The following is a 25,498-nucleotide window of genomic DNA, read 5'->3' on the forward strand; positions in this document are numbered from 1 at the left end:
CCCAGGCTTGTTCTTTCAAAGCCCAACAGCAGAGATAGATGGGGTAGACAAATAGTTGGAATACTGAGAGATAAATGCTCTGTGCATGCCATGGGGATGAAAGCGGGGCGCGGGTGTCTCACCTGGCCCAGATGGACCTGGGAAGGCTTCACAGGTAAACAGAAGAGGAGGAACTCATCAGCATGTAGGGCTGCTGTGGATGAAGATGAAATCAGCCAGGGACTGTTGCAGGCTGAGTGAAGATCAAGGGGAATGAGGGAGGGGAAATTCTTGGAAGCACCAAGATAGAAGGGGTAGGTGAAGGTAGATGGAGAAAAAACAGTGAGAGAGGCAGAAGGAGAATCAGGAAAGTGTCAGGAGTATCAGTGGGACACACAGGGCCCCATTCTACCACTCTGCCCTTGACATACCTCCCTGGGTGACCGTTGCCTGTCCAGTGGAGCCCAGATATTGTTTCACAATTGTCTCAACACAGCACTCCAGGCAGCCACCATCAATCAGGGTTTGCCCCTGTGATGAAACCCACTGGTGATCTTAAGGTATACACACTCTTAAGGTATATGCAATCTTAAGGTATACACAACCAATCTGTTAATTACAAAGCGCCCCCAAATTGTAATGTGGTCTTACTATCAACTGTTAATTAAATCAAATGAAAGAAAAACTCAATAATATGGTAGTATGTGTAATTCAACCGAGATATCAGAATTTGAAATCTCTTTTGGTAACATAAACGTGACACAGAACATAACCTATTTTTAATAGATTCATTATACTCTTTTCAAATTGATTCTGAGAAGCAGGCTCATTCCTGAAAATCATTCATACATGTGATTTAGCTGAACAACTCGATTTCTACAGTGTGTGGGAGTTTGAATGGATTTAACAATGAGGCAGATTGTCCTCTTTTTTATGTTTAAAATTTTTAGGGAATATTTCAGACATTCAAAGAAGTAATGAGAATAATATAACACCCATGTATCTACTACCTAGATTTTTTAAAGTGCTAATATTTTGCCACTGCTTCAGTGCTTAATAAAAAGAATAAAAACATTACAGATACAGTCGAGGTCCCTTTTGTGCTTCTTTCCCATCCCTTCTGTCTTCCCAGAGCTTACCACTCCCTGGAAGTTATAGTGTGCGTCCTCCTCACCTGTGTTTTTATATTTTTACTATGTTTGTATCAACATTAAACAGAATTGTGACGTGTGTTTTTAAACATTACACCAATGGTAAAGCAATGTAAAACTGCTGCCACTTGCCTTTATCATTCTACACTGTTTTCGAGATGCAGCCACGTTGATTCATGTGCTCATTCATTTTACAGCTGGCCCTCTTTCTGTTCTTTAAAACCTGCCCAAATTGTTGAAGACAGAAAGCAGATACATCTGGCAGCTTCTCAGTGACAGATGTGAAATCATTTGGTCTCAATTGTCTTCTCAGTTTTCCCTTTCTCTTCCTTAGTCTCCCTCCCTCTTTTCCTCTCCTGCTCTATTAAGGATTTTGAATAAAAAAAGAAACAGCAAAAGAAGGAACACTCTGCGAGGACGGCCTGAATTTAGCACCCTCTCTTCCAGAAAAGAATAGACATTTTTCAGGAGCAGCTAACATTTGTCAGATATGGGCTAAGTACAAAAACCCTGTACTAAGCACTTTACATTTATTTGTTAATCCTCAGTGAGACCCTTGGAGATTTTTCTTGCCCGAGGTCACAGAGCTCTAGATGAAGATTTTAATCTAGGCACTCAGATGCTAGAGCTGATATGCTTAACCGTTCAAAAAGAGAAGCCGTGTTGAGCCCAAGGAGGGACAGTGTTAGGTGAGCTGTTAACAGAAAGAATCCCCAGGGCTAGTGCTTTTAACAACTTTTGGTATGGATTTCACTTATGAATGAAGTATCATAATGGATGTTAATAATAAATAATAACAAAGTACTTAAAAATTCACAGGGTTGAGTGTTACCTCAGTTCAGTTTTCTCACCTGAACTTCAGCCACCCATTGATTTCAAACTCCCTCCAGGATATTTCTGCTTGGCTATTCCTCTACCATCCCTAACTCTCTAAGAACCAAACTTAGTTATTTCTTTTCTTCTTGACCATGTTCTATTGCTGCAGATTCTGGCACCTCAGTCTGGCTTCAATGGTCCTCTATACTCTGGTTCTTCACTACCTGCTGTGTACTGAATTGTGTCCTCACAAAATTCATATGTTGAAGCCCTCCCCCTCAATGTGATGGTATTTGGAGGTGGGGCCTTTGGGAGGTAATTAGGTTTAGATGAGTTCATGAGAGGGGGGTCCCCATGATGGGATTAGTGCCCTTATAAGAAGAGACCAGAGAGCTTGCTCACTCTCTCTCTGCCTTGTGAGGACACAGTGAGAAGGCAGCCTTCTGCAAGCCAGGAAGAAAGCCCTCACCAGGAACCATATCTGCCCACACCTTGATCTTAGACTTCCCAGCCTCCAGTACCGTGAGAAACAAATTTCCATTGGTTAAGATTCCCAGTCAACGGTATTTTGTTATAGCAGCCTGAACTAAGATACCACCTATATAGCGTTTTAATCTTATTAACTTTCCGTCCCTTTTCTGCAATTATCCTTCCTCTTCCCTGTTTTTTCACTTATGGTATTTTCTCTCTCCCCAAATAATAACACCCTTTTAAGGAAAAAATTAAAGTCTCTTTCCCCTATCTTTTCATTACTAGTTCCCCCTTTCTTTAGACTCCTACAACACTTAACCTGTACTGTACGATACAGTACTTAGTTGTATAATGTTATTTATTTTTTAACATCGTGTCTGCAATGAATTGCTTAATGCTTCAAGGGTGGGCCATGTCTTGTATTCTATTCCACATGTCAGTGTTTCCCAACTAATTTTTTTTTTAGCCTCCTGAGACCATCTCACGGTAATATATATCCTCTCTTAAACCCTTACATTTAAAAAAAGTCATTTTGGTCATTTCTACAAAAATAAAATAAAGAATTAATTTTAAGTAAAAACATATTTTAGGTCAGCATATTGTCAATGACTGTATTATAAATCTTGTTTTAAAGTTCACTTAAATATAATCTTGAATGCTATTCATAACATATAAAAACACATTTTGACTTTTCTTCCTTTAGTAAGTGACTCACTCTGTTTAGTTGACTTTAAATTAACTATATGAGAAAAAAAACATAAATTGTTAAAAAATAAATTTTATGAAAGACATTTCATATTGAGTTTTAGTCCTGAATATTTTAAAATGCAGAATGAAGTTTAGCTATGTTTACAGCACCAAAGATAGACAAAAACTGCTTTAATGATCAGATATTTAAAATTCTTGCATTTATGCTTAAAAATTAGTTGATTTGCTTTAATAATTTTTGTTTAGTTTCCAAACAGTAAGAAAAAAAATAGACTATAGGCTGCTGTTTTCAAGCATTTTCCCACAAATACCGCCATGTACAAGTTCTAACCAATGGCTGAATAGACAAATTGGTTATAATTTTTACTATATTTTCTCTTTTTAACATTGTATTTTGACAGTTTAAGGTGCTGCATGAGAATTTTGATCAGAATACAATTTAAAGATCTAGTGGAAGGTCGTCATGAGGGCAATTGGAAGACTTATTATCAGGTTTATAACCTTTATTGACTTCTGAAATTTCAGTGTCAATGTTCCCTTAGCTTGCTGCCTTTGAACAAGTCCATTCTATGTGGAAGGAAGAGAGGAAGCAGAACACTATGTGACAAAGAATAGGAACAGTTTAAGATTGTGTAATCGTCAAAACCAAGCCTGAATGCTGTTCACTAAGTCAGGTAAGTGGGTCAAATGACTGAGCCATAAAGACATTCACTTGGTCTTCACCAAATCGAAGCTGTTCACCTAAAGCTCACTTAGAGGCTCTCTTTACTGCATTAATGGGAAGTACTAGATACTCATTGTATGTATTTATTTGTTTTTTAGTGGAAAGAGATGCCATTTTTGCCTTTCATGCTGTGAATCTCTGTTTATTTCCCCCAATATTTTATTATGAAAAATTTCAAAAGAGAAAAGCTGAAAGAATTACATAGTGAACAGCCACGTGTCCACCACCTAGATTCTACAGCCGTGAACATTTTGCTATACTCACTTTATCATCGATCCGTCCTTTTCTCCATCCATCAACCCATCTTATGTGTAGCGCATTTCAAAGTAAGGGGCAGATGTAGTAGTATACTTCTCCCCTAAACATTTCAGCATGCAAATGGTTAACCTAGAGCTCAATATTTATTTGTGGCTCTTTTTTTTTTTTTAAGCAGAATTTATATTTAGTGAAATGCTAATCTGAATTGTACCATTTGATGAGTTTTGACAGATACATATACCTCTTAACCTAAATCCCCTATCAAGATATAGGACATTTCCATCACCCCAGAAAACTCCCTCTGGGGTTTTGGAACCACGATTTGTACATTGTCACCTCACAGAATCTGAGGATGTAATTAGAGACTCAGCAAGTTGATTGGTGATAAATGATCACAGAAGCAGTTTAGTTTTTGTTTGCTTTGACAGAATTATAATCAGAGTAGAGGCCAGGGAGCCAGTTGTTTCAATTCTTGGATGCTACTTATGTTGTAGTCATGCCAGTTGAATATAAGGAACACTCAGGAACTGGAAAGAATAACTAATTGTAGCTAGCTTCCACTCAGGTACCGTGTATGATCATCAGAATATACTTTAAAAAGTTGAAACTAAATGCATTCACATAACTGCATTTTAATACAAATTTGCAAATACATTAGTGCAAGGCCTGGTTATTTTCTTTGAACTTTGCAAAGGTTTAAATACTAATTTCATTCATTCATTATATTTCATGTTTTCCAAAAACTTTGCGACAATCTACCTTCCTGCTTTTTAGGACAAAATGAATAAAACTCATCTTTTTTTTTTTTAAATTAAATTACTGGCCTACTGTAAGCATTTCTGGCCATGAATGTGGACTATAAAGTTGTTTTTAAATTACTGGAGGCAATTTCTAGGAATTCTCTGCAGAACAGATTGGCCTTGAAGTCAGGCAGACCTAGGTCCGAACCTTGACTCCACTGCTGACTGACTGCATGACCTTCAGCAAATTGCTTAATCACTTTGGTCCTTGATTTCCCTGTTCATAAAATGGGGACAGGGGCTTCCTTGGTGGCGCAGTGGTTGGGGGTCTGCCTGCCGATGCAGGGGGCGCGGGTTCGTGCCCCAGTCCGGGAGGATCCCGCGTGCCGCGGAGCGGCTGGGCCCGTGGGCCGTGGCCTCTGGGCCTATGCGTCCGGAGCCTGTGCTCCGCGGCAGGAGGGGCCACGGTGGTGAGAGGCCCGCATACCGCAAAAAAAAAAAAAAAAAAAAATGGGGACAATACATATACTGACCTCATAGAGCTGTTGAGACAAGGAAATGAAAAACGGCAGTTTTCAGCGCTTAGCACGTATTATGTACTCAAAAAATGTTAATGTTGTGATTATTTTAGTAAAGACAGGCTCACTATAAGCTTTGTTATTTGGAATATTCCTGATTATATTTATAAACTTTGGGGAACATAGTGATTGTGTTTAAGAGATTACATATCCTTTATCTAGTCTTTGGTCCCATGAAAGAACAATATCCACAGCTTTTAGTTTTTAATTACTATTTATTAAGAATCAGATGTAAAAAGCAGCCATTTCCCACCAATAGCTAAAATAATAACGATTCACAACACCAAAATTTGGTGAGGATGTGAAGCAACCAGAATGCTCACATACTGTGGGTAGAGATGTAAAATGGTGTGAGCACTTGAGAAAACTGTTTGGGGGTTGTTTGGAGAGTTCCACGTACATCTCCCTTGGTGATTCTCAAAATGACAATAATGCTAAGGTTGAGAAACCCTGATCTACTTCATTACACAGCCATATGATGGCTAGGTATTTACCCAAGAGTAAAGAAAACATATGCTCACCAAAATGTCTTGTACTGGAATGCTTACAGCAGGTTTATTCCTAATAGCCGCAAACTGGAAACAGAACTCAGATGTCCATCAGTAGGAGAATAGATAATTAAACTGTGGTCTATCCATATAATGGCATACTACTTATCAATAAAAAGGAACAAACTACAGATACGGAAGACAACATGGATGATTATTGTCAGGGTTCGGAACACACTACCACCAAATATGGTGTCTTGGCATACTGAATACTTTAAGCTAAAGGAATTTAAGAAATGGTAGGTGCAGGAAAGACTCTCTGACCTTGCTCTGAAGCAGGTCATAAGAACCTTGTGTGAGAGATGCCCTCCCTGTGCCTGGAGGAAAGAAACATCCTTATCCCCAAAGATGGAAGGACTCCAACAGGAATTTAAATGAAGGTACCTTGCTAAATTTCCCCCAGTTTGCCACTCTTAGCTCATACTCATTTGTCACATTTTCCCACGACTTTCCACTTCTCATCAAACCTATATAAAAACACTCAGGTCCTAGTATAAAAACCTAGTATAGGGGCTTCCCTGGTGGCGCAATGGTTGAGAGTCCGCCTGCCGATGCAGGGGACGCGGGTTCGTGCCCCGGTCTGGGAGGATCCCACATGCCGCGGAGCGGCTGGGCCCGTGACCCATGGCCGCTGGGCCTGCGCGTCCGGAGCCTGTGCTCTGCAACGGGAGAGGCCGCAACAGTGAGAGGCCCGCGTACCACAAAAAAAAAAAAAAAAAAAAAAAAACCTAGTATAGGACTTCCCTGGTTGTGCAGTGGTTAAGAATCTGCTTGCCAAGGCAGGGGACATGGGTTTGAGCCCTGGTCCGGGAAGATCCCACATGCCATGGAGCAACAAAGCCCGTGTGCGACAACTACTGAGCCTGCGCTCTAGAGCCCACGAGGCACAGCTACTGAAGCCTGCACGCCTTAGAGCCCGTGCTCTGCAACAAGAGAAGCCACTGCAATGAGAAGCCCGCGCACTGCAACGAAGAGTAGCCCCCGCTCACCACAACTAGAGAAAACCCAAGCACAGCAACGAAGACCCAATGCAGCCAAAATAAGTAAGTAAATAAATAAATATATTAAACAAACAAACAAACCCAAAATCCTAGTGTAAAAACAGTTTCTTCAGATCTTCATTTCCTTGTGAAGGCTTCCATGTCACAAAAAGCATTAATAAATTTATATGCCTTTCTTTCGTCAATATATCTTTTGTTACAGAGCCCCAGCCAAAAACCTAGAAGGGTAGAAGAGAAAGATTCTTTTTCTCCCCTACAATATAAAAAAAAAAATTACACTGAATGGAAAGGGGCTGGAAACTAAAAATTATAAACTGTAATGATAGAATTTATATGACATTCTAGAACAGACAAAACTAAACTATAGTGTTAGAAAGCAGATTAATGGTTGCTTCTTGGGGGTGGGAGATTGGGAAGGGGCTCAAGGGAAATTTCTGGAATATTTAATAGGCCTTTGGCAAAAATGGTTGAGTAGTACACTTAAGATCTGAACATTTGACTGTATATATTATACCTCGAAAAAATTGAAAAAGGCAAACCCGTGAGTTTGGAAGATCTTGGAAGATCTTTTTCTTACAAACAGCTTTCCATTGGTCGCCCCTCAAACTCTCCAACAATTATATTTTCAGTGTTTCATTTTAGCTAGTAGATGTGTAATTGTATTTCATTTTGGGTTTTGTTTACATTTTCCCCAAAACATGAGGTCAAGCATCTTTTCATATGTTTATTCGCCTTTTGGATACCATCCTTTTGAAGTTTTTTTCTGGTTTTTGCCCATTTTTCCACTGGGACATCTTTTCTCATTTATTTGTAGGAGTTATATACTCTGGATACAAGTCCTTTGTCACATATTCGTATGGTAAATATCTTCTCTCACTCTATAGGTTGCCTCTTCACTCTCAGTGCTGTCTTATGATGAATAAACATTCTTAATTTTTTTTTTCTTTTGCGGTACGCGGGCCTCTCACTGTTGCGGCCTCTCCCGTTGCGGAGCACAGGCTCCGGACGCGCAGGCTCAGCGGCCATGGCTCACGGGCCCAGCCGCTCCGCGGCACGCGAGATCCTCTCGGACCGGGGCACGAACCCACGTGCCCCCTATCGGCAGGCGGACTCTCAATCACTGCGCCACCAGGGAAGCCCAACATTCTTAATTTTAATGTAGTTCAATTTATATATATATTTCTTTATGATTAGTGCTTTTTCCATCCTGTTATAAACTTTTTGCCTATTTAAAGGTTACGAGGATGTCCTCTTATATTTTCTGCTAAAAGAGTTATTGTTTGATCCTTAAAATGTAGATTGGCAATCCAAATGAAATCTATTTTTATTATGTGAGGTAAGAGTCCAAATAAAGTTTTTTCCATATAGATATCCAAATGTCCTAGCACCATTTTTTTGAAAAGACTTTTTTCTCCACTGATGCATGTCCTGGAAGACTTGTAAAAAATGTGTATATATATATATATATATATATATATATATATATACACACACACACACACATATATCTACATCGACATATATATACACATACATATATGTGTATATATACATATATATGTGTGTATATATATATTACATAAATGGATCAAACTCTACACACAGTTCTATATTCTATTTTCATACAATACTGTTGGCACATATGGCCTATTAATGGCTGCATAGTATTTCATTATATGGATGTACCATAAAGAATTTAATTTCCTTATAGCAGACATTTAGAGTAACCAGGTTTTGTTACTGATGTAATTAAGGTGCTGTAATAAACATTTTGTCCAAAGTGAGTGCCAGTTGTTTGTTTTCTAAAGATAAATTGCTAGGAGCGGGAATAGCTGGGCTAAGGTGCAAGGCCATTTTGTAAGGTAGTACCAATTTTCACTCTCCCTCACAGTATGTAAACCTGTTTCTCCACATTCTCACCAAAAGTAGCTATTATCGATCTTTTAAAATCTTTGCTAAGTCGAGTGAAAAGAAAACATTTATAATTATTTTTTAAAAAGTTAAACAGCTTTGTACTATATCCTTATTGGCTATATTACTGTTTCTGGGTGGCCTGTTCAAATCTCCCATTTTTCTTCTGAGGTTATCTTTTCTTATAGGTTTATAAATATATGTATGTTAGATAACAGAGTGTTATTTCGTAGTTTCCCTAGCTTGGCTTTTCTCATGTTCTTCTGAGCACCAGTTTGAAGTCAAGCAGTACTAGGAGTTCAATTCTACCCAACGGCAAAAGAAAACCTCTGCCCAGGGCCCAGGTGGGCGGGGCCAGCGTGTCCCGGACAGGTTGGCCCCGCCCCATCCCACGCCTCCACTCTCGAGGGGGCAGGGCCAAAGGACGCTCCGTCTGTGCGCGCAGTCGCCATAGCAGCCTTGGGGCGGGAGGCTGGAGTTTCCCAGCTTCCGCACCTGCGGAGAAGCGAAACCTAGAGAGCCGAGGTCTCGGCGCTGCGAGAGTCGCCGGCGTGCGTAACGTTGACGTGTGACGCCAGCCGGGCCTTGCGGCGCATGCGCGAGCGTGTGTCCGGGCTCTCGGGCCGCCGTCTGCCGACTTTCGGCGGCGGCTCATCCTGGAGGAGTGCTTCTGCTCCGCGTGTCCTGCAGCACTAGAGTAAGGAGGGCAGGTCCCTGCCTCCTTCCCGGCCTCTCGGCGCGCCACCTCCCTTCCCTGTGTCGGGGACACAGAAGGCCTGAAGGAGCGACGCTCCCGGAAATCATCCCCACGAGCGGAAGTGGAGAATCCCCTCCTCGAGTGAGGAGAGGGAGTGAAGCGCAGCCTCTGTAGACTCTGGGGGCTAAGGTGGGCGTGAGCGAAGGTAATCCAGGCCCTGGTTCCGAGCCCGGGTCCTTCGACTTTCCAGTGGGTTAGGCAGGGCCTGGAACTGAAGTTCCTCCGGGTCAGGGACCGGGCCGTTCGAATGGAGCTTGGGACTCACTTTCACCGGAGGAATTTAGGTCTTGGGTGCTCCTCGCCCAAAGTAAAGCGCTGGATACACACTAGGCATTATTTTCACCGTTGCTAGGAGGAGGAGGAGCTGGCGGAAACACTTCTAAAACTCGTTTAAGTGTTGGAGGAGTAACAATTGTATATGAGATATTGCGGGTTTTGTGTTAGGCCGGCGAAGTTTGCGGGTATTCCCTTCGTGGCTTTGAGCAGGGGGTCTACATGACTCAGTACTCGACTCTGCAAAACAAGAATGGTAATACTGACCCTCGTAGCAGAATTATGATGCCACAAAGCTCTTTGGAGTGCTTAATGCGAGGGACAGAGGAACACATACTGGAAACTTTTACCTTATATCCTGTAAACCACAAGCATTTTTGTTGTTAAGCATTGCGGTGCTAGAGTGACGTTGAAGTGCATTGTTAAGACATTCAGAACCTAATCGGAGGAGTGCCTTTTGTGCTAATCTGATATCCCTTCAATTATTCGATAAATACTTATTGAGTGCTTACTGTGTACTGAGTGCTTACTGTTCTAACTTCTTGGAAGGATAAGTGAGTAAAGAAAACAAAGATCCCTGCCATGTGGAGCTTAGGTTGTAGTTTTGGGAAGACAGTTAACAGTAAACATAAATAAGTAAATTATATGTTAGAAGGAAAAGAGTGCCATGGAAAAAAGAAAAAAAAATACAGCAAGGTTCTTTACCATTGGTAATGCAAGATGCAATTTTAAATTAGGATGTCAGGGTAGGCTTCACAGAGGAAGTGACACTTGAGTAAATTCTTGAAGGAGGTAGGGGAAGTAACTATGCAGATATCTGAGGGAAGAGCATTCCAGGCGGAGGGACTAACTCGTGCATAGACAAACTTTCCCCTTGCAGTGTGTCTGAGGTCTTACCTGAACAGCAAGAGAGCCTGTGTGGCTGGAACACAATTAGTAAGAGGGGTAGTACTAGAAAATTAGGTTAGAGACGGAGTGGGGGTGGAGGACAGACATATTCAAGGGCCTTGTAAGTTACTGTGAAGACTTTGGCCCTTACTTTGAGATGGGGAGCCACTGCAGCCCAGTTTTGAGCAGAGCAGGGATACAATCTAACTTAGGTCTTACAAAGTTACTGTGGTGGGTTATGTTTCAGAATAGAATGTAGGAGGCAAGGGTAGAAGCAAAGAGACCAGTGAGAAGGCTATGGGAGTAATCCAGGAGAGAGTTGACAATCAGGAGGCTGATAGCTGGAGGTGGGTGAGAAGCAGTTGGATTCTGGGAATTTGATAGTAGGAAACAATGTTTGGATAATTTGTGGATTATTGACCTGAACATTATTCAATATAATATACAATTTATATATAAATATATAATATATAATTTTGGTCTGTGTTCCACAGGTATAGTCGGGAAGAACAATGGAGTGTTTGAATCACTTTAGTTGTTTTCCTGTGAAAATAATTACCTATTAGCTTAAGTAAGATTTCAGAGCTTACCTACAACCATTAATTAATATGTGAAGTTAATGACTAAAATCAGACTTTTTCCAAAATAGAATATAGTTGAAATCTAAAAGTTGTAGTTTCCAGTTAGCAAAGTGTGAGTTAGGACAGAATAACTTGTTGTAGTAAACTTTCATTTACTTTTATTTAGGATTTTAGTGAATGCCTTCTTTTTGCCATCTTTCAGAAGTTTGTCTAATATAGCTCCTAACAGTTAAAAAAAAATCTAAGGTAAGAAAAATATATTAATGGGTAACTGTGATTATCCGCAATTTTTGTGCAATGTGTAAATATATGGTGGCAAACAGAAATGGCTAAGAAGATACTTGTTACTTTAAGAAGTTTACAAGCTAGTAGAGTAGACAGACTTGTAAATAATTTAAACAAAATGTAGGGCTTCCCTGGTGGTGCAGTGGTTGGGAGTCCGCCTGCCGATGCAGGGGACGCGGGTTCGTGCCCCGGTCCGGGGAGATCCCATGTGCTGTGGAGCGGCTGGGCCCGTGAGCCATGGCCGCTGGGCCTGCGCGTCCGGAGCCTGTGCTCTGCAACGGGAGAGGCCACAACAGTGAGAGGCCCACGTACAGCTTAAAAAAAAAAATGTAGAAGGATGAAAAAGTGTGTTAAGAGCAGAGTACAAATGCTAATAGAATACAGTCTTCTGGCTGTTATTTTGTTTATTGTATTGCTCGCTCACCTTTATCTCCCACTTTAATCTTCAGACTGGTGTAGAATGTAGTGAATATGCTAAGTAAATGCAGTAGTCATGAACTGAAGCACCTATTGATTAACAATGTGCCAACAAGTACCGTGTAATACTCATTGCTGTATCTGCTGGAATTTAGAACTTTTCCAACACTATGCCATTAAGCCTTGCTTCTTTCTCTTGTACCCCTATCCCTTTCCATTGGACAGATGTTTTTGGTTTCTTAGGCAGTGTTAGAACACAGAATGTAGGGTTACTATTTGTAATTTGTATATTATTAAGGATATTTCTTCAGTTTAAAATTATTCTATCAAATTATTCTATTTGTAATTTGTATATTATTAAGGATATTTCTTCAGTTTAAAATTATTCTATCAAAGTGTATTAAGTTTTTGTGACAAAAAATAATATTTTATAATACAAGCATGGAGCTGTCTGACCAACCATATAAAGCAGGAATCTAGTTTAGAGACCTGCCAGGGTGAACTATAGGTCAGTTTCAACATTGATCAGGAGGCTAACCTGTCAGGTACACCACAGTTGACAAGCAATATGGTGATGAGTGTTTGCTGGTAGCCTGTAAAGGCGATTTGGTACCACCAAAGTGTGTGTGTGATTTAGCAAGAGAGTGAGATCTGGACAGAGGACATATTTGGCAATCTTCGTAGGTGAGTAAGTGGGTGGTGGCAGAGAGGTCTGGTAACGGGACCAGTACTGGGTTCAGGTGCAGGAACCTCTCCTGGAAGGAAGTGAGATTTGGAGGGAGCTAAAAAAAGCTAAAAGTCACTTGTTAGAGTTTGATCAAAGGTCACGTTCAGGGATGAATCTTAGTCTAAGTAAGTGTTTGGGGCCCTGTGGGCAGTGTCTCAGTGATGGGTAGAGGAGAACTTTGGAGAGGACCTCAGTGCGTTACTTTGGTAGTAGGAGCTGCCAGTCACTGATGAATATTCTTTGGTATATGCTTTTTATATGCTAGCATGTTTTATCCTCATCTAAAAAAAGGATACCTCAATTTTTTAAATAAGAAACTGAGATGTAGAGTTATTTGCCCACAGCCACTTCCTAAGCTGTAAATGGCAGTGCTGGGATTTGAGCCCAGGTCTATCGGATAGCAAAGCCTTTATTCTTTATTCCAGATTGCCTCATCATGTAATGAACTGTGCTGACATTAGTCTTCCCATTTTTGGTGGGTTGTCATGATTGTGATCCAGTTTGCTGTGGATGAGATTTTACTCACTAATAAATTTGATTCATTTAATTGTGTGTTTTCTTTTTCTAGATTTTAATTTAATTTGAAAATGAGTAAGTGCAGAAAGCTACCACTGGGTTCAAGTCCTGAGACATTCAGCCCAGATATTCTTGCTGATATTTTTGAACTCTTTGCCAAGAACTTTTCTTATGGCAAGCCACTTAACGATGAGTGGCAGTTACCAGATTCCAGTGAGATTTTCACCTGTGACCACACGGAATTCAATGTGTTTCTTGATTTGAAGAGCTCCCTAAATGAAGTGAAAAACCTACTGAGTGATAAGAAATTGGATGAGTGGCATGAGCACACGGCTTTCACTAATAAAGCTGGGAAAATAATTTCTCATGTGAGAAAATCTGTGAACGCTGAACTTTGTACTCAAGCATGGTGTAAGTTTCATGAAATTTTGTGTAGCTTTCCACTTATTCCACAGGAAGCTTTTCAGAATGGAAAACTGAATTCTCTACACCTTTGTGAAGCTCCTGGAGCTTTTATAGCTAGTCTCAATCACTACTTAAAATCCCATCGATTCCCCTGTGATTGGAGTTGGGTGGCTAATACTTTGAATCCCTACCATGAAGCAAATGACAATCTTATGATGATTATGGATGACCGACTTATTGCAAATACCTTACGTTGCTGGTACTTTGGTCCAGATAACACCGGCGATATCATGACTTTGAAATATCTGACTGGACTTCAGAATTTCATAAGCAGCATGGATACCATTCACTTGATCACTGCAGATGGAAGTTTTGATTGCCAAGGAAACCCAGGTGAACAAGAAGCTTTAGTCTCTTCTTTGCATTACTGTGAAGCTGTCACTGCTCTGATGACTCTTGGAAGTGGTGGCTCTTTTGTTCTGAAGATGTTTACTTTGTTTGAACATTGTTCCATAAACCTGATGTACCTGCTAAACTGTTCTTTTGACAAAGTCCATGTTTTCAAACCTGCTACCAGCAAGGCAGGAAACTCAGAAGTCTATGTGGTATGTCTCTACTATAAGGGAAGAGAGGCAATCTATCCTCTTTTATCTAAGATGGTGCTGAATTTTGGGCCTGAAATGACCAGGAAAGCTCTCTTTCCCCATCACATGATTCCCGAATCTTTTCTTAAAAGACATGAAGAATGTTGTGTGTTCTTTCATAAATACCAGCTAGAGACTATTTCCGAGAACATTCGTCTGTTTGAGTGCATGGGAAAAGGGGAACAAGCAAAGCTGAATAGTTTAAGGGACTATGCTGTTCAGTATTTCATGCAAAAGTTTCAATTGAAGCCTCTTTCCAGAAATAATTGGCTAGTGAAAAAATCTAATATTGGTTGTAGTACAAATACAAAATGGTTTGGGCAGAGGAACAGATATTTTAAAACCTACAATGAAAGGAAAATGCTGGAAACCCTTTCATGGAAAGATAAGGTGGCCAAAGGGTACTTTAATAGTTGGGCTGAAGAACATGCTGCATATCATCCTGGGCAAAGTGCTCTTTTAGAAGGGACAGCTTCCGATCTTGAGTGTCACTTATGGCAGATTTTACAGGGAAAGAAACTGCCAAGGGTAAACTGTTCTCCTTTCTGTGATGGTGAAACTTTAAAGGCTCTTAATGAAGCAATTGAAAAGTCACTGGGAGGAGCCTTGAATTTGGATTCCAAGTTTAGGCCAAAACAGCAGTATTGTTCTTGTCACATTTTTTCTGAAGAATTGGTATTTTCTGAGGTGTTTAGCCTTACAAAATGCCTTCAGGATGAGCAGGATGTAGAACCCAGCAACCAAGTAAAGTGCCTGCTTGTGGGTTTTCCACCTCTCCAACATGTCAAAATACATACACCATTGGAAGTTCAACTCTTGGAATCAGCTGAACTCATGACTTTTAGCTGTTCATTGCTTCATGATGGAGACCCAGCTTACCAGAAGTTATTTTTGGACTGCCTTCTACATTCATTGCAGCAGCTTCATACAGGAGATATTATGATTTTGCCTGTACTTTCTTGTTTTACAAGATTTATGGCTGGTTTGATCTTTGTACTCCACAGCTGTTTTAGATTCATCACGTTTTCTTGTCCCACCTCTTCCGAGCCCCTGAAGACTTGTGCAGTCCTGCTTTGTGTTGGTTATCAAGACCTTCCAAACCCAGTTTTCCAGTATCTGCAGAATGTGAATGAATTGTTGAGCGCTTTGGTTAACTCTGATGCACCCCAGCAGGTTTTACAGTTTGTGCCAATGGAGGTGCTCCTTAAGGGCACACTACTTGATTTTTTGTGGGATTTGAATGCTACCATTGCTAAAAGGCATTTGCATTTGATTATTCAAGGAGAGAGAGAAGAAATCATCAGCAGCCTTCAGTTATGAAGTTGAACTTGTCCTTTCTGAGATTTAACTTCATGGCATCTTTCAGTTTCCACTGGTATTGCATCCCTTTGTATTGATTTAAAACCTTTTATTTTGAGGAAAGGCCAACTTTTGCATCATTTAAAGTTTCATTTTTTCTGGAAAGCCATCAGCTAGTTCTGACCTCTAGGGTATATACACTCACAGACATAGAGTTTTCTATGTGGTAGAATATATGCAGTGATGATATTCAACCTCAAACATGAGAAGTGTGTATGAGCTTGGGGTGGACACACCCATGCTTGCATATGCAGTTTATGCAGTTGGTCTTATTTATCTGCTTAAGATTTGCACCTGTGTGCCTTCATTCAGATTAGATTTTTTTTCCAACTAATTTTCTTTCAGTGGCTAATACTGTTACTGAATTGATAGAGGTCTTTGATGAAAGGAGGTGAGCCACTACTCAGCAACACTAATTGCCTTTAATACTGACCATGTCAGTTATGGATATGTGGAATTCATCATGCCAGACATCTTGATACATGCCATTCATTGCCTTTAGGCCATCAATCTGGTTTACTTCTGTGGTTTAAATGAAGCTACTGTGCTGTTTTATAAATATTTTACTTAACCACAACCATCCAACTAGAAAGGATATCAAGACAGCTTCGAACCCAAAGATCATGTTTAAAAAAATGAAAAATTATTATGTCTGAAACACTCCTATATGAGTGAAAAGTTTCACTTAGCAATGGTATGTAATTTTTAACTTCTGGGAAATAATCTGTGAGCAAAAAGATTTTTTTAAATTGCAAAGTAATGTTTATGGTCTCATGATGTGGACATGTGTATGTGATGAATGTAGTGAGTACTGAAGAGAAATTTTAACACTTTCAGAATGATGGTATAACATTAAAATTTTTTAAATTTTCATTAATTCTTTTTTTCAGTATGAAAGTAGCACTTTACCAGAAGATTAACCATGAGATCGTTACTTTATCAATTACGTTTGATTTCTTTTGAATTATATGTATTTGTCAGTATAAATGGGCTATTCTGGCCAATTGAATTAAGCGGATCTTTGTTACTTTGAAATTCTGCAAAGTGAAGAATATGTGTATTGTCACATGTGCATTTTAGACATTTTTGTTATATGAAAAGTAAATATATTCTTTGATGTATTTGGTTGACAAATATTAACCTGAATTTTTTCATGTTCTTTGCTATTTTGAGTTCCATTATAGATTTATGAATAAAGTCATTAGCAGAGAGATTTTGTGTTCAGTTTTTTAAAGAGAATCATGGGAGAAGTTAAAAATATAACTTGGAAACGCATTTTTTTTAAAGGAAGGTTTGAATGGGAGTTAACGTTCCTTCATTTCCTCTGATTTGTATTCATTAAAATTTAGTCCTTAATATTGCAATATTTATGGAAGCTCTGCTTCAGGAAAGAAATTGAGTACTTAAGGGAGGGAGGAAGAAGGTAGATGTACTTCTTGTCAGGGAGGGTGTGGAGTACTAGAGGTAGATTTCTGAAAGAAATGTGATTTTCTTCTTGTGACTTTATGGAAGCTTTTATAGTTGTATAATGGTAGAAATCTGATAGAAAAATTGGTTACCAAGAGAGAATCAAAAACCACTCTTGGGAAACCATTTTGTGCTTAATAGTCTTTATGCCTTGGTTGATTTGGTCCAGTACAATGACTCAGTTTGTTTTTACTTAACTATTTGATTAGAATGAAGTTGAAAGCCTAGGTCCAGGTTCTGGTACTAGCACTTTCTTTTAAGCCCCTCAGATAAGTATTGAATGCTTAGTTGTTTTTAACATTAACCTGTGTTGGAATATGTAACATACCTGGTGTATGTTAGAGTGTATTTTGGTTTTTAATCCAGTGTTTGGGATCAGTTGCTGTTCATCTGGTTTATTGGATTCAAATTTGCTCTAGAGGTGAGATACAACTTGAGGAAAGTTCATATTGAACTGGATGTAGCTGACGGGTACCAATGATTTATAAGAATTTCTCTTTAAGAAAAAGGGAAGGAAAAATGCTGTCTGAAAAATGAATAAAAAGAGGAGGACCATAAGATGAGAGATGATTTGTATAGTTTATCAAGTTAGTTACTGTTCTTAAAAAAATTCTTTTTAGTAGATTTTGAGATTTTTAACTTAATTGTGATGCTGTTTATTTATTTATGGCTGCGTTGGGTCTTCGTTCCTTCGTGCGGGCTTTCTCTAGTTGTGGCGGCGGGGGGAGCTACTCTTTGTTGCGTTGTGCGGGCTTCTCATTGCGGTGGCTTCTCTTGTTGCGGAGCACAGGCTCTAGGTGCGTGGGCTTCAGTAGTTATGGCATGCAGGCTCAGTAGTTGAGGCTCACGGGCTCTAGAGCGCCGGCTCAGAAGTTGTGGCATGCGGCCTTAGTTGCTCCGCGGCATGTGTGATCTTCCCGGACCAGGGATCAAACCTGTGTCCCCTGCATTGGCAGGCGGATTCTTAACCACTGCACCACCGGGCAAGTCCCAATTGTGATGCTTTATGAAAGGAATTTTTAACAGCCAGAAAATTTAAACATCACAAATGTGTTTCCTAACAAACTTAGAGAAAGAGGTCTTACACATTTACTTTCTTCAGTATTGATTTTTGTTCTCCCTAAGAGAAAAGTCAGTTTTGTATTTTAGTGAGGGCTTTTATATATTATCCTAATGTCACATAAATATTTAAATGTGTTAACAGTATCTTTTCTGAATAAATATAAAATCCAAATTTGTGGACTTTCTCTATCTTTAATTATTTTGTTTAAAAAGATTGGCATTAAAAATTTTTTTCTACTCCAAAGATTTTGGAGTGTAATGAAAGAAGCAAGATATTAGGATAGTTGGAAAAAACATGTTTATTATGCTTTTGTTATTTTACTTATCTTTGATGAGAATACTGGGTCTTTTAAATATTTAAACCGTATCTTTTATTTCCAGATGAGGTCATTAATTGAATAGCTTTAATGTTAGTTACGGTACTGTTATATGTGGTATGGGTATATGAAATCAGTTAATACCTCACATTTTTAGAAATGAAAATATTGATTATAAACCCAATCAAAATCTTATTTTCCATGTTTAAATATTTAATACTTTTCATTGATTTTTTAAAAAGGGCAACATATTTCGTTTAGTATATTTTTGCTTTTGAGGTGAAAGTACAAAAAAGGAGATTTTTAGTTTTGTTTCAGTTTTTAAAATTGTCTCAAGCAGTAAATGATTATTACTTTTTATAAAACCAGTACCTCCTTACAAAGATTTTAACCAAAGTGTGAGAGGTTTTCTGTTAATTTTTATGTTCTAAAAAAATAAAAACATTTACTAATTACACTGGTACAATTACGTCTTAAATTTCCTTTGTAATCTGTTTAATACAATTTGAACAAAACTTAGACTTAATATAGATATTATCCTTTATTAAAATGATGAAAAATTATTATACTTAGATGGTACAGATAGCCAAGGCCTGGCTGAAAATTTGTTTACAACATAGTTACTATTGAAAAGAGAGACTCAATTATTTGATAATAGGCCTCCCCACAATTTTTTTTTTTTTTTAAGTTAGATTAAAACTTATTTCTGGATGATCTTAGTAGAACTAATTATAAAACAAAAATTTCAATATTTCCTAATAAATTTCTATTTGGATGGTAAATGTTTTTCCGGTTGGCCTAATGGCCAAGTAGCAAAAAACGAAAAACTTGATACTACATATAGTCACTTACAATATGTTGGTATGTTTTAGGGCATGTAATTAAAACAATAATCCTCAATAAATTTGTAATAAGTTATTTATTATTTTGTGCTTCCAATCAATGTATTCTTTAGTTTATATAAAATAGTTTATATAAAATTTTTGAATAAGAAGGGATTCCCCTGCCCTCCCCCCCATTCTGTTATTTGTTTTTTCTTAGTTTTGGTCAATACAGAAGATGAAGGTAATTTATCTTTGGATAAGTACAGGTTTATACTGGAATGTTTTGGGAAGAGGTGAAGCTGCTTTATAGCCACAGATATGGAAGATGCCAACTGTTCTTTACTAGTGAAAATATTTAGAAATTATCTGTCACTGAGCATAGGTTTGCATTTAATTTCACTCAATTGAAAATTTTATTTAAAAGTGTAATCTGCTTATGTTCATATATAGGTTGCGTACTCATTTACAAATTGTACCCATAATAGTGTTCTTCTAATTTTCTCAAGATCTTGACCGTTGTGTTTTTACAGAGTGTCTTAGTAGATTAACTAGGTGTAATCATTCTATGTTCATTTATACCAAGTGCAGGAGCATCAGTTTAGCCTGTTACCAGGGATTTAATAATATTTAATATTGCAGCCACATGGTTGATTTGTGGCTTAAATTTGTTATGATATAGTTAAGGAACACATTTGTAGAGATTGTTCTTTTTCTCTACGTATACTATGCTAAAAAGATACTTTTATTTTGAAAAGTCTACATATCTTTGTGGATAAACCTATTTTGTTTACATGTGTATCTACATCTTTTTTCTCTTTAAGGGTTTAGGATTTAAGATTGTGTGCATCAACACCAAATTAATTTACTGGGCAAGGCAGATGTGCTTTTACTGTCTAGAATTTTGGGAGTTCTATTCTGTTTCCAGTGAACTCCAGGACTGAAAATTTAGTTTTTATACTAGACTAGCTGAGAAAATTCGAAACAAGCACAGATATCCTAATGAATTTCTTTTTTTTTGTTGTTAGAGTAAACATCATTCCTGCAACTATCCTGTAACTCAAGTAATGTTAATCTCGTCCTGGAGCTGTTTTTACTTCACTTACTGCTTGGGTCATTCAACTTGAAAATTTTTGATTGGTTGATTTTTCTGCTCTCTGGAACATTTTATTTGCAGTATTTTATATATATATATATATTATTGAGATATAGTTGATGCACAATATTATATAAGTTTCAGGTGTACAACATAGTTGAGAATTTTTAAAGATTATATTCCATTTGAACATTACTTACATTGTTCTTTCTTTTTTTTCTCCATTCTCTCATTTTCTTGCCAGAATTATAAACTCAAGGGCAAGGCACTATGACATATACTTATTTTGTATCTAATATTGTCAATATAGGTGTCTATAGAATACTATTTGATTTTGTGTTTTTATTATAGAAAACTTTCAAACATACAGCATTAAAATTAGATAACAGCCCCCCATACCCTCACGCAGTTACCATAACTGTCCACATTTTTCTGAACTTATTTTATCCTCCACTTTTTTTTTTGGAGTATTTTGAAGCAAATTCATGAAATATCTCTAACAGATATCACACCTAACAAAATATCATCCAATACTTAGTCTGTGTTTAATTTTTCCAGATTGTCTCAAAAATGGCTTTTTACAGTTGACTCAAATAAGGATCCGAATAAGGCTCACACATTGCATTTACTTAATATGTCTCCAAAGTCTCTCCATCTATTGAGTCCGTCTCCCAACATTTTCTTTTCCATGCTAATTTAACTGTCCTGTAGTTTTCCACATTCTGGGTTTGGCTGATTATTTTAACTTGTATGTATGCCACACGTTGTCTATAAAATGGTAGTTAGATCTAGAGAATTGATTGCTTTTGGCAAGGATACTTCATAAGTGGTGTTGTGTACTTCCTTTTCTATCACGCCACAAAGCACAAAATGGCTGGTTGCCCCCTCTCAGTGACATTAGGGTTAGTCAGAGATTCAGATATCAATTTTATTTTTACACTACTAAGTTTTCTATCAACCTTTCACTTAATAGCATTAGCTTCTATTGAATATTGATTTTTAGCTCTATTAGGGGTTGCAAATTAGTGGTTTTCTGACCACATTTCTTCTGTACTAATTGGACTTTATAATATGTTCTTGAGGTCATCAACTATTTGTTTCTTCCTGAAGCAGTTTGTTCAGAAAAAGCTGGAGAAATGCTTAATTTTTAAAAAATTTAATTTTTTTATTGAGGTATAGTTGATTTGCAATATTGTATTAGTTTCAGGTATACAACATAGTGATTCAAAATTTTTATAGTTTATACTCCATTTATAGTTATTATAAAATATTGGCTATATTCCCTGTGCTGTACAATATATCCTTGTAGCTTATTTATTTTATACATAGTAGTCTGTATCTCTTAATCCCCTACCCCTATTTCCCCCTCCCCTCTTTCCTTTCCCCACTGGTAACCACTAGTTTGTTCTCTATATCTGTCATTCAGTTTCTTTTTTATTATATTCACTAGTTTAATTTTAGAGTCCACATATAAATGATAACATTCGGTATTTGCCTTTCTCTGCCTGACTTATTTCACTAAGCATAATATTCTCTAGGTTCATCCATGTTGCTGCAAATGGCAAAATTTCAATCTTTTTTATGGCTGAGTAGTATTCCATTGTATATGTATACCACATCTTCTTTACCCACTCATATTGATGGGCACTTAGGTTGCTTCCATATTCTTGGCTATTGTAAATAATGCTGCTATGGACTTTGGGGTGCATGCATATTTTTAAATTAGTGTTTTTGTTTTCTTTAGATAAATACCTAGGAGTGGAATTGGTGGATCACATGATAGTTCTATATTTAGTTTTTGAGAACCCTCCACACTGTTTTTCATAGTGGCTACACCAATTTACATTCCCACCAACAACATACAATGGTTCCCTTTTCTCCACGTCCTTGCCAACATTTGTTACATGTGGTCGTTTTGATGATAGCCATTCTGACAGCTGTGAGGTACCTGAGATCTCGTTGTGGTTTTGATTTGCGTTTCTCTTGATGATTAGCCATGTTGGGCATCTTTCCATGTGCCTGTTGGCCATCTGTATGTCTTTGGAAAAATGCCTATTCAGATCTTCTGCCCATTTTAAAATTAGGTTGGTTGGGTTTTTTTTGGTATTGAGTTACATATTTCAGATATTAATCCCTTATTGGTCATATCATTTGCAAATACCTTCTCCCATTCAGTAGGTGGTTTTTTATTTTGTTGATGGTTTCCTTTGCTGTGTAAAAGCTTTTAAGTTTAATTAGGTCCCATTTGTTTGCTTCTGATTCCTTTGCAGTAGGAGACAGATCAAAAAATATATATTACTACAGTTTATATCAAAGAGTGTTCTGCCTATATTTTCTTCTAGGAGTTTTATGGTTTCTGGTCTTATAAATGCTTAATTTTAAAAAACACCTTATCAGTTTTCAGATAAGTAAGTTGGTGTCTTAGCAACCTCCAGGGGTGACAAAAATTTTTTTTGCAGTTGTTTTTTTTAAACTATCTCTAGGACCTCATGGGTGGTTATATATTTGATGTATCTTTTTTTTTTTTTTTTTTTTTTTTTTTGGGTGTGGGGCCCTCTAGCATGTGGGATCCTTCCGGACTGGGGCACGAACCTGTGTCTCCTGCATCGGCAGGCGGACTCTCAACCACCGCGCCACCAGGGAAGCCCTGTTTGATGTATCTTAATCAATTACAATTATTGTTCTCACTTGATGCTTGAATTATCCTATTTGACATGGGTGTGTGGGAGAGAGACTCCTTCAAGTTGATACTATGTCATTTTTTACATAATTCAAACAGTCTTTGATACTTTCTGGCACAGCATGTGCCAGTTTCATCTTTTATATTTTCTGCCTAGACCTGATGTCATCCTGACCTTAGTGGGAATGTCTGCAGTGCTGTGGTTCTCAAGATTTTTGGTGTCAAGACCCCTTTACGCTCTTAAAAATTATTGAGGAATCCAAAGAACTTTAGTTTATGGGAGTTTATCTGTTGATATTTTCCATATCAGAAATTAAAACTGAGAAAAATTTTGTTTGTTAATTCAAAAATAATGATAAAACCATTATATGTCAATGTAAATATTTTTTATGAAAAATAACTTTCAAAACAAAATTTAGTGAGAAGCATGGCATTGTTTACATTTTTGCAAATCTTTTTTTTTTGTCTTTATTATAGAAGATGGCTAGAATCTCATATCTGTTCTTACATTCAGTCTGTTGTGACACAGTTTTGATTGAAGTACTTAAAATCTGGCCTCAAGGCTATGTGGTTGAGAAATGGAGGAGTATTTAACAACTTCTTTATGTAATTATGGATATTCTTTGATGCTACTCTAGAATGTGACAGGTAATAGTTTCTTAAAAGTTGGTTGCAATGAAGAATCTTAAACTATATTAATAACATTTTATACTCTGTTACACTAACATCCACTGGTCTGTCTTGCACTTTGAGAGGGTCACTTACCCACATGTGGTTTTGTAACACCATGAATTTGTCATTTGGAAAATATCAGTTCATTGAATTTTGTACATCTTGCAAATGTTGACACATTTGATTATATGGTATCAAAAATAAATCACATTTTTAAACATCCCCACTAATCTCATCAGAGAAATCTAAGTACTGAGAAGCTGTCATGCTCATGGTGGTGGACAAAATTTTTCTAAAATTCTGATTTTCACTTGAGTGCTTGAATTTTATCATGGCAGCAAATATTGTCAGTTGTTTTCCTTGAAGTGACAGCTCACTTTATCAATTTTTGAAAAAATATCTGTCAAAATTACTCAAGTCTGAGTAACTATAGTTTGTCTGCTGGTCGTTCTTTAAAGTGAAAATGGTGTTCCATGAAAAATGCACCACTTCGGTTTACAACTCAGTCGCAGATATGCTTCCTGGATACAGCCATCCTACTTGGATATGCAGCAGAAGTGCTTCATGAGTAGTTCCCATTTCTTCACCTAGAATATTAAAGACATACTCAAGGGTTGAGACAATAAAATTCCTCATGTTTACTACTTCATCAAAGGTATTTATAGGTAAAAATGGCTTCCCCTCCCCCCACTCTGATATGTGTGATGAAGAATGACTACTAGTATAGTTTGTTGCCACTACCATGATTTGTGCTGAGACATTAGCAATTTTGCCCACTGCTTTTACATAACATTCACTAGTAACATAGTGAAAAGGGGAAATAATGTCTTGGTTGGGTCCACATACCACACTTTGAGAACTGGAGCTCTGGTGTTTCCCCATTATATCAGCTGCTGAGTTTTTAAAAGTTTATTTCATTATTTTTATTTACATTAATGAGGTATTCCTATTTTTGAGGCTTTTAAAAACATAAATGAGTGTTCATTTTTCCATTTTTTGAAATCTGTGAAGATAAGCATATTTTTCTCTTTAGCTCTATTAATATGATTAGTTGTATTAATGGTTTTCCTAATATTGAACTCCTCTTACATTTCTGAAATAAGCACTGCTTGATCTTGATGGATTATTGGATTCTGTTTGCTAATAGTAGTTACAATATTTACATTAATATTTATAAGTGAAATTGGTCTATAGTTTTATTGAGCAGTATTTATCTAGTTTTGGAATCAATTTTATATTTGCTTTATTAAAATAATTTGGATGTTTTCTTTTTTTCCCCTGTGTGCTGAAGGAGTGTAAATAGCATTTGCATCATCTGATCTTTAAGCTTTGGTAGACTGCTTTGTGAAACAAGCTGAGCCTGGTGTGTTGTTGGCAGGGGAACTCATTTATGATTTCCTTTATTTCTTTTTACAAAATTCATTTGTTTAGAGCTTTTGTTTCTATTCGTGTCAGTTTTAGTATATTTAGTTAGAGTGTTACTTTCTTCATCTAAATTTTATTAGAATTTTTTTCCATAAAATTGTAAAATCATGTAGTCTCATGATTTAAAAAAATTTCCTGTTTTGAGTTAGTTTCTTTTGTGTGTTTGTACTTTCTTTTAAAAATCAGGTTAACTATTTCTATTTTGTTGATTAATTTTCAAA

At 37.5% G+C, this 25,498-nt stretch overlaps 2 protein-coding genes across 4 annotated transcripts in view; both read left to right on the top strand.

Annotated features, from left to right (window-relative positions):
- Nucleotides 1-9,638: 9,638 nt before the first annotated feature.
- CMTR2 (cap methyltransferase 2) overlaps nt 9,639-25,498 on the top strand; it is a 40,254-nt gene continuing 24,394 nt past the window's right edge. The window contains exons 1-2 of one of the 3 annotated variants that reach the window (XM_024735587.1): nt 9,639-9,771; nt 13,382-17,123. In XM_024735587.1, coding sequence (XP_024591355.1) covers nt 13,401-15,698 — 2,298 coding nt within the window. In that variant the 5' untranslated portion in view covers nt 9,639-9,771; nt 13,382-13,400 and the 3' untranslated portion in view covers nt 15,699-17,123. Of the gene's footprint in view, nt 9,788-13,381; nt 17,124-25,498 lie in introns of those variants that run through there. The other 2 variants (XR_003001904.1, XM_024735586.1) reach the window with 2 other exon arrangements.
- Nucleotides 9,669-25,498, top strand: part of HYDIN (HYDIN axonemal central pair apparatus protein) — a 431,085-nt gene continuing 415,255 nt past the window's right edge. The window contains exon 1 of the mRNA XM_024735584.1: nt 9,669-9,787. The gene's annotated coding sequence lies outside the window, so the exon portion shown is untranslated. The remainder of the gene's footprint in view (nt 9,788-25,498) is intronic.

The sequence above is a fragment of the Neophocaena asiaeorientalis genome, unplaced genomic scaffold (assembly GCF_003031525.2).
Source record: "Neophocaena asiaeorientalis asiaeorientalis breed wild unplaced genomic scaffold, Neophocaena_asiaeorientalis_V1.1 scaffold40, whole genome shotgun sequence".
NCBI lineage: Eukaryota > Metazoa > Chordata > Mammalia > Artiodactyla > Phocoenidae > Neophocaena > Neophocaena asiaeorientalis.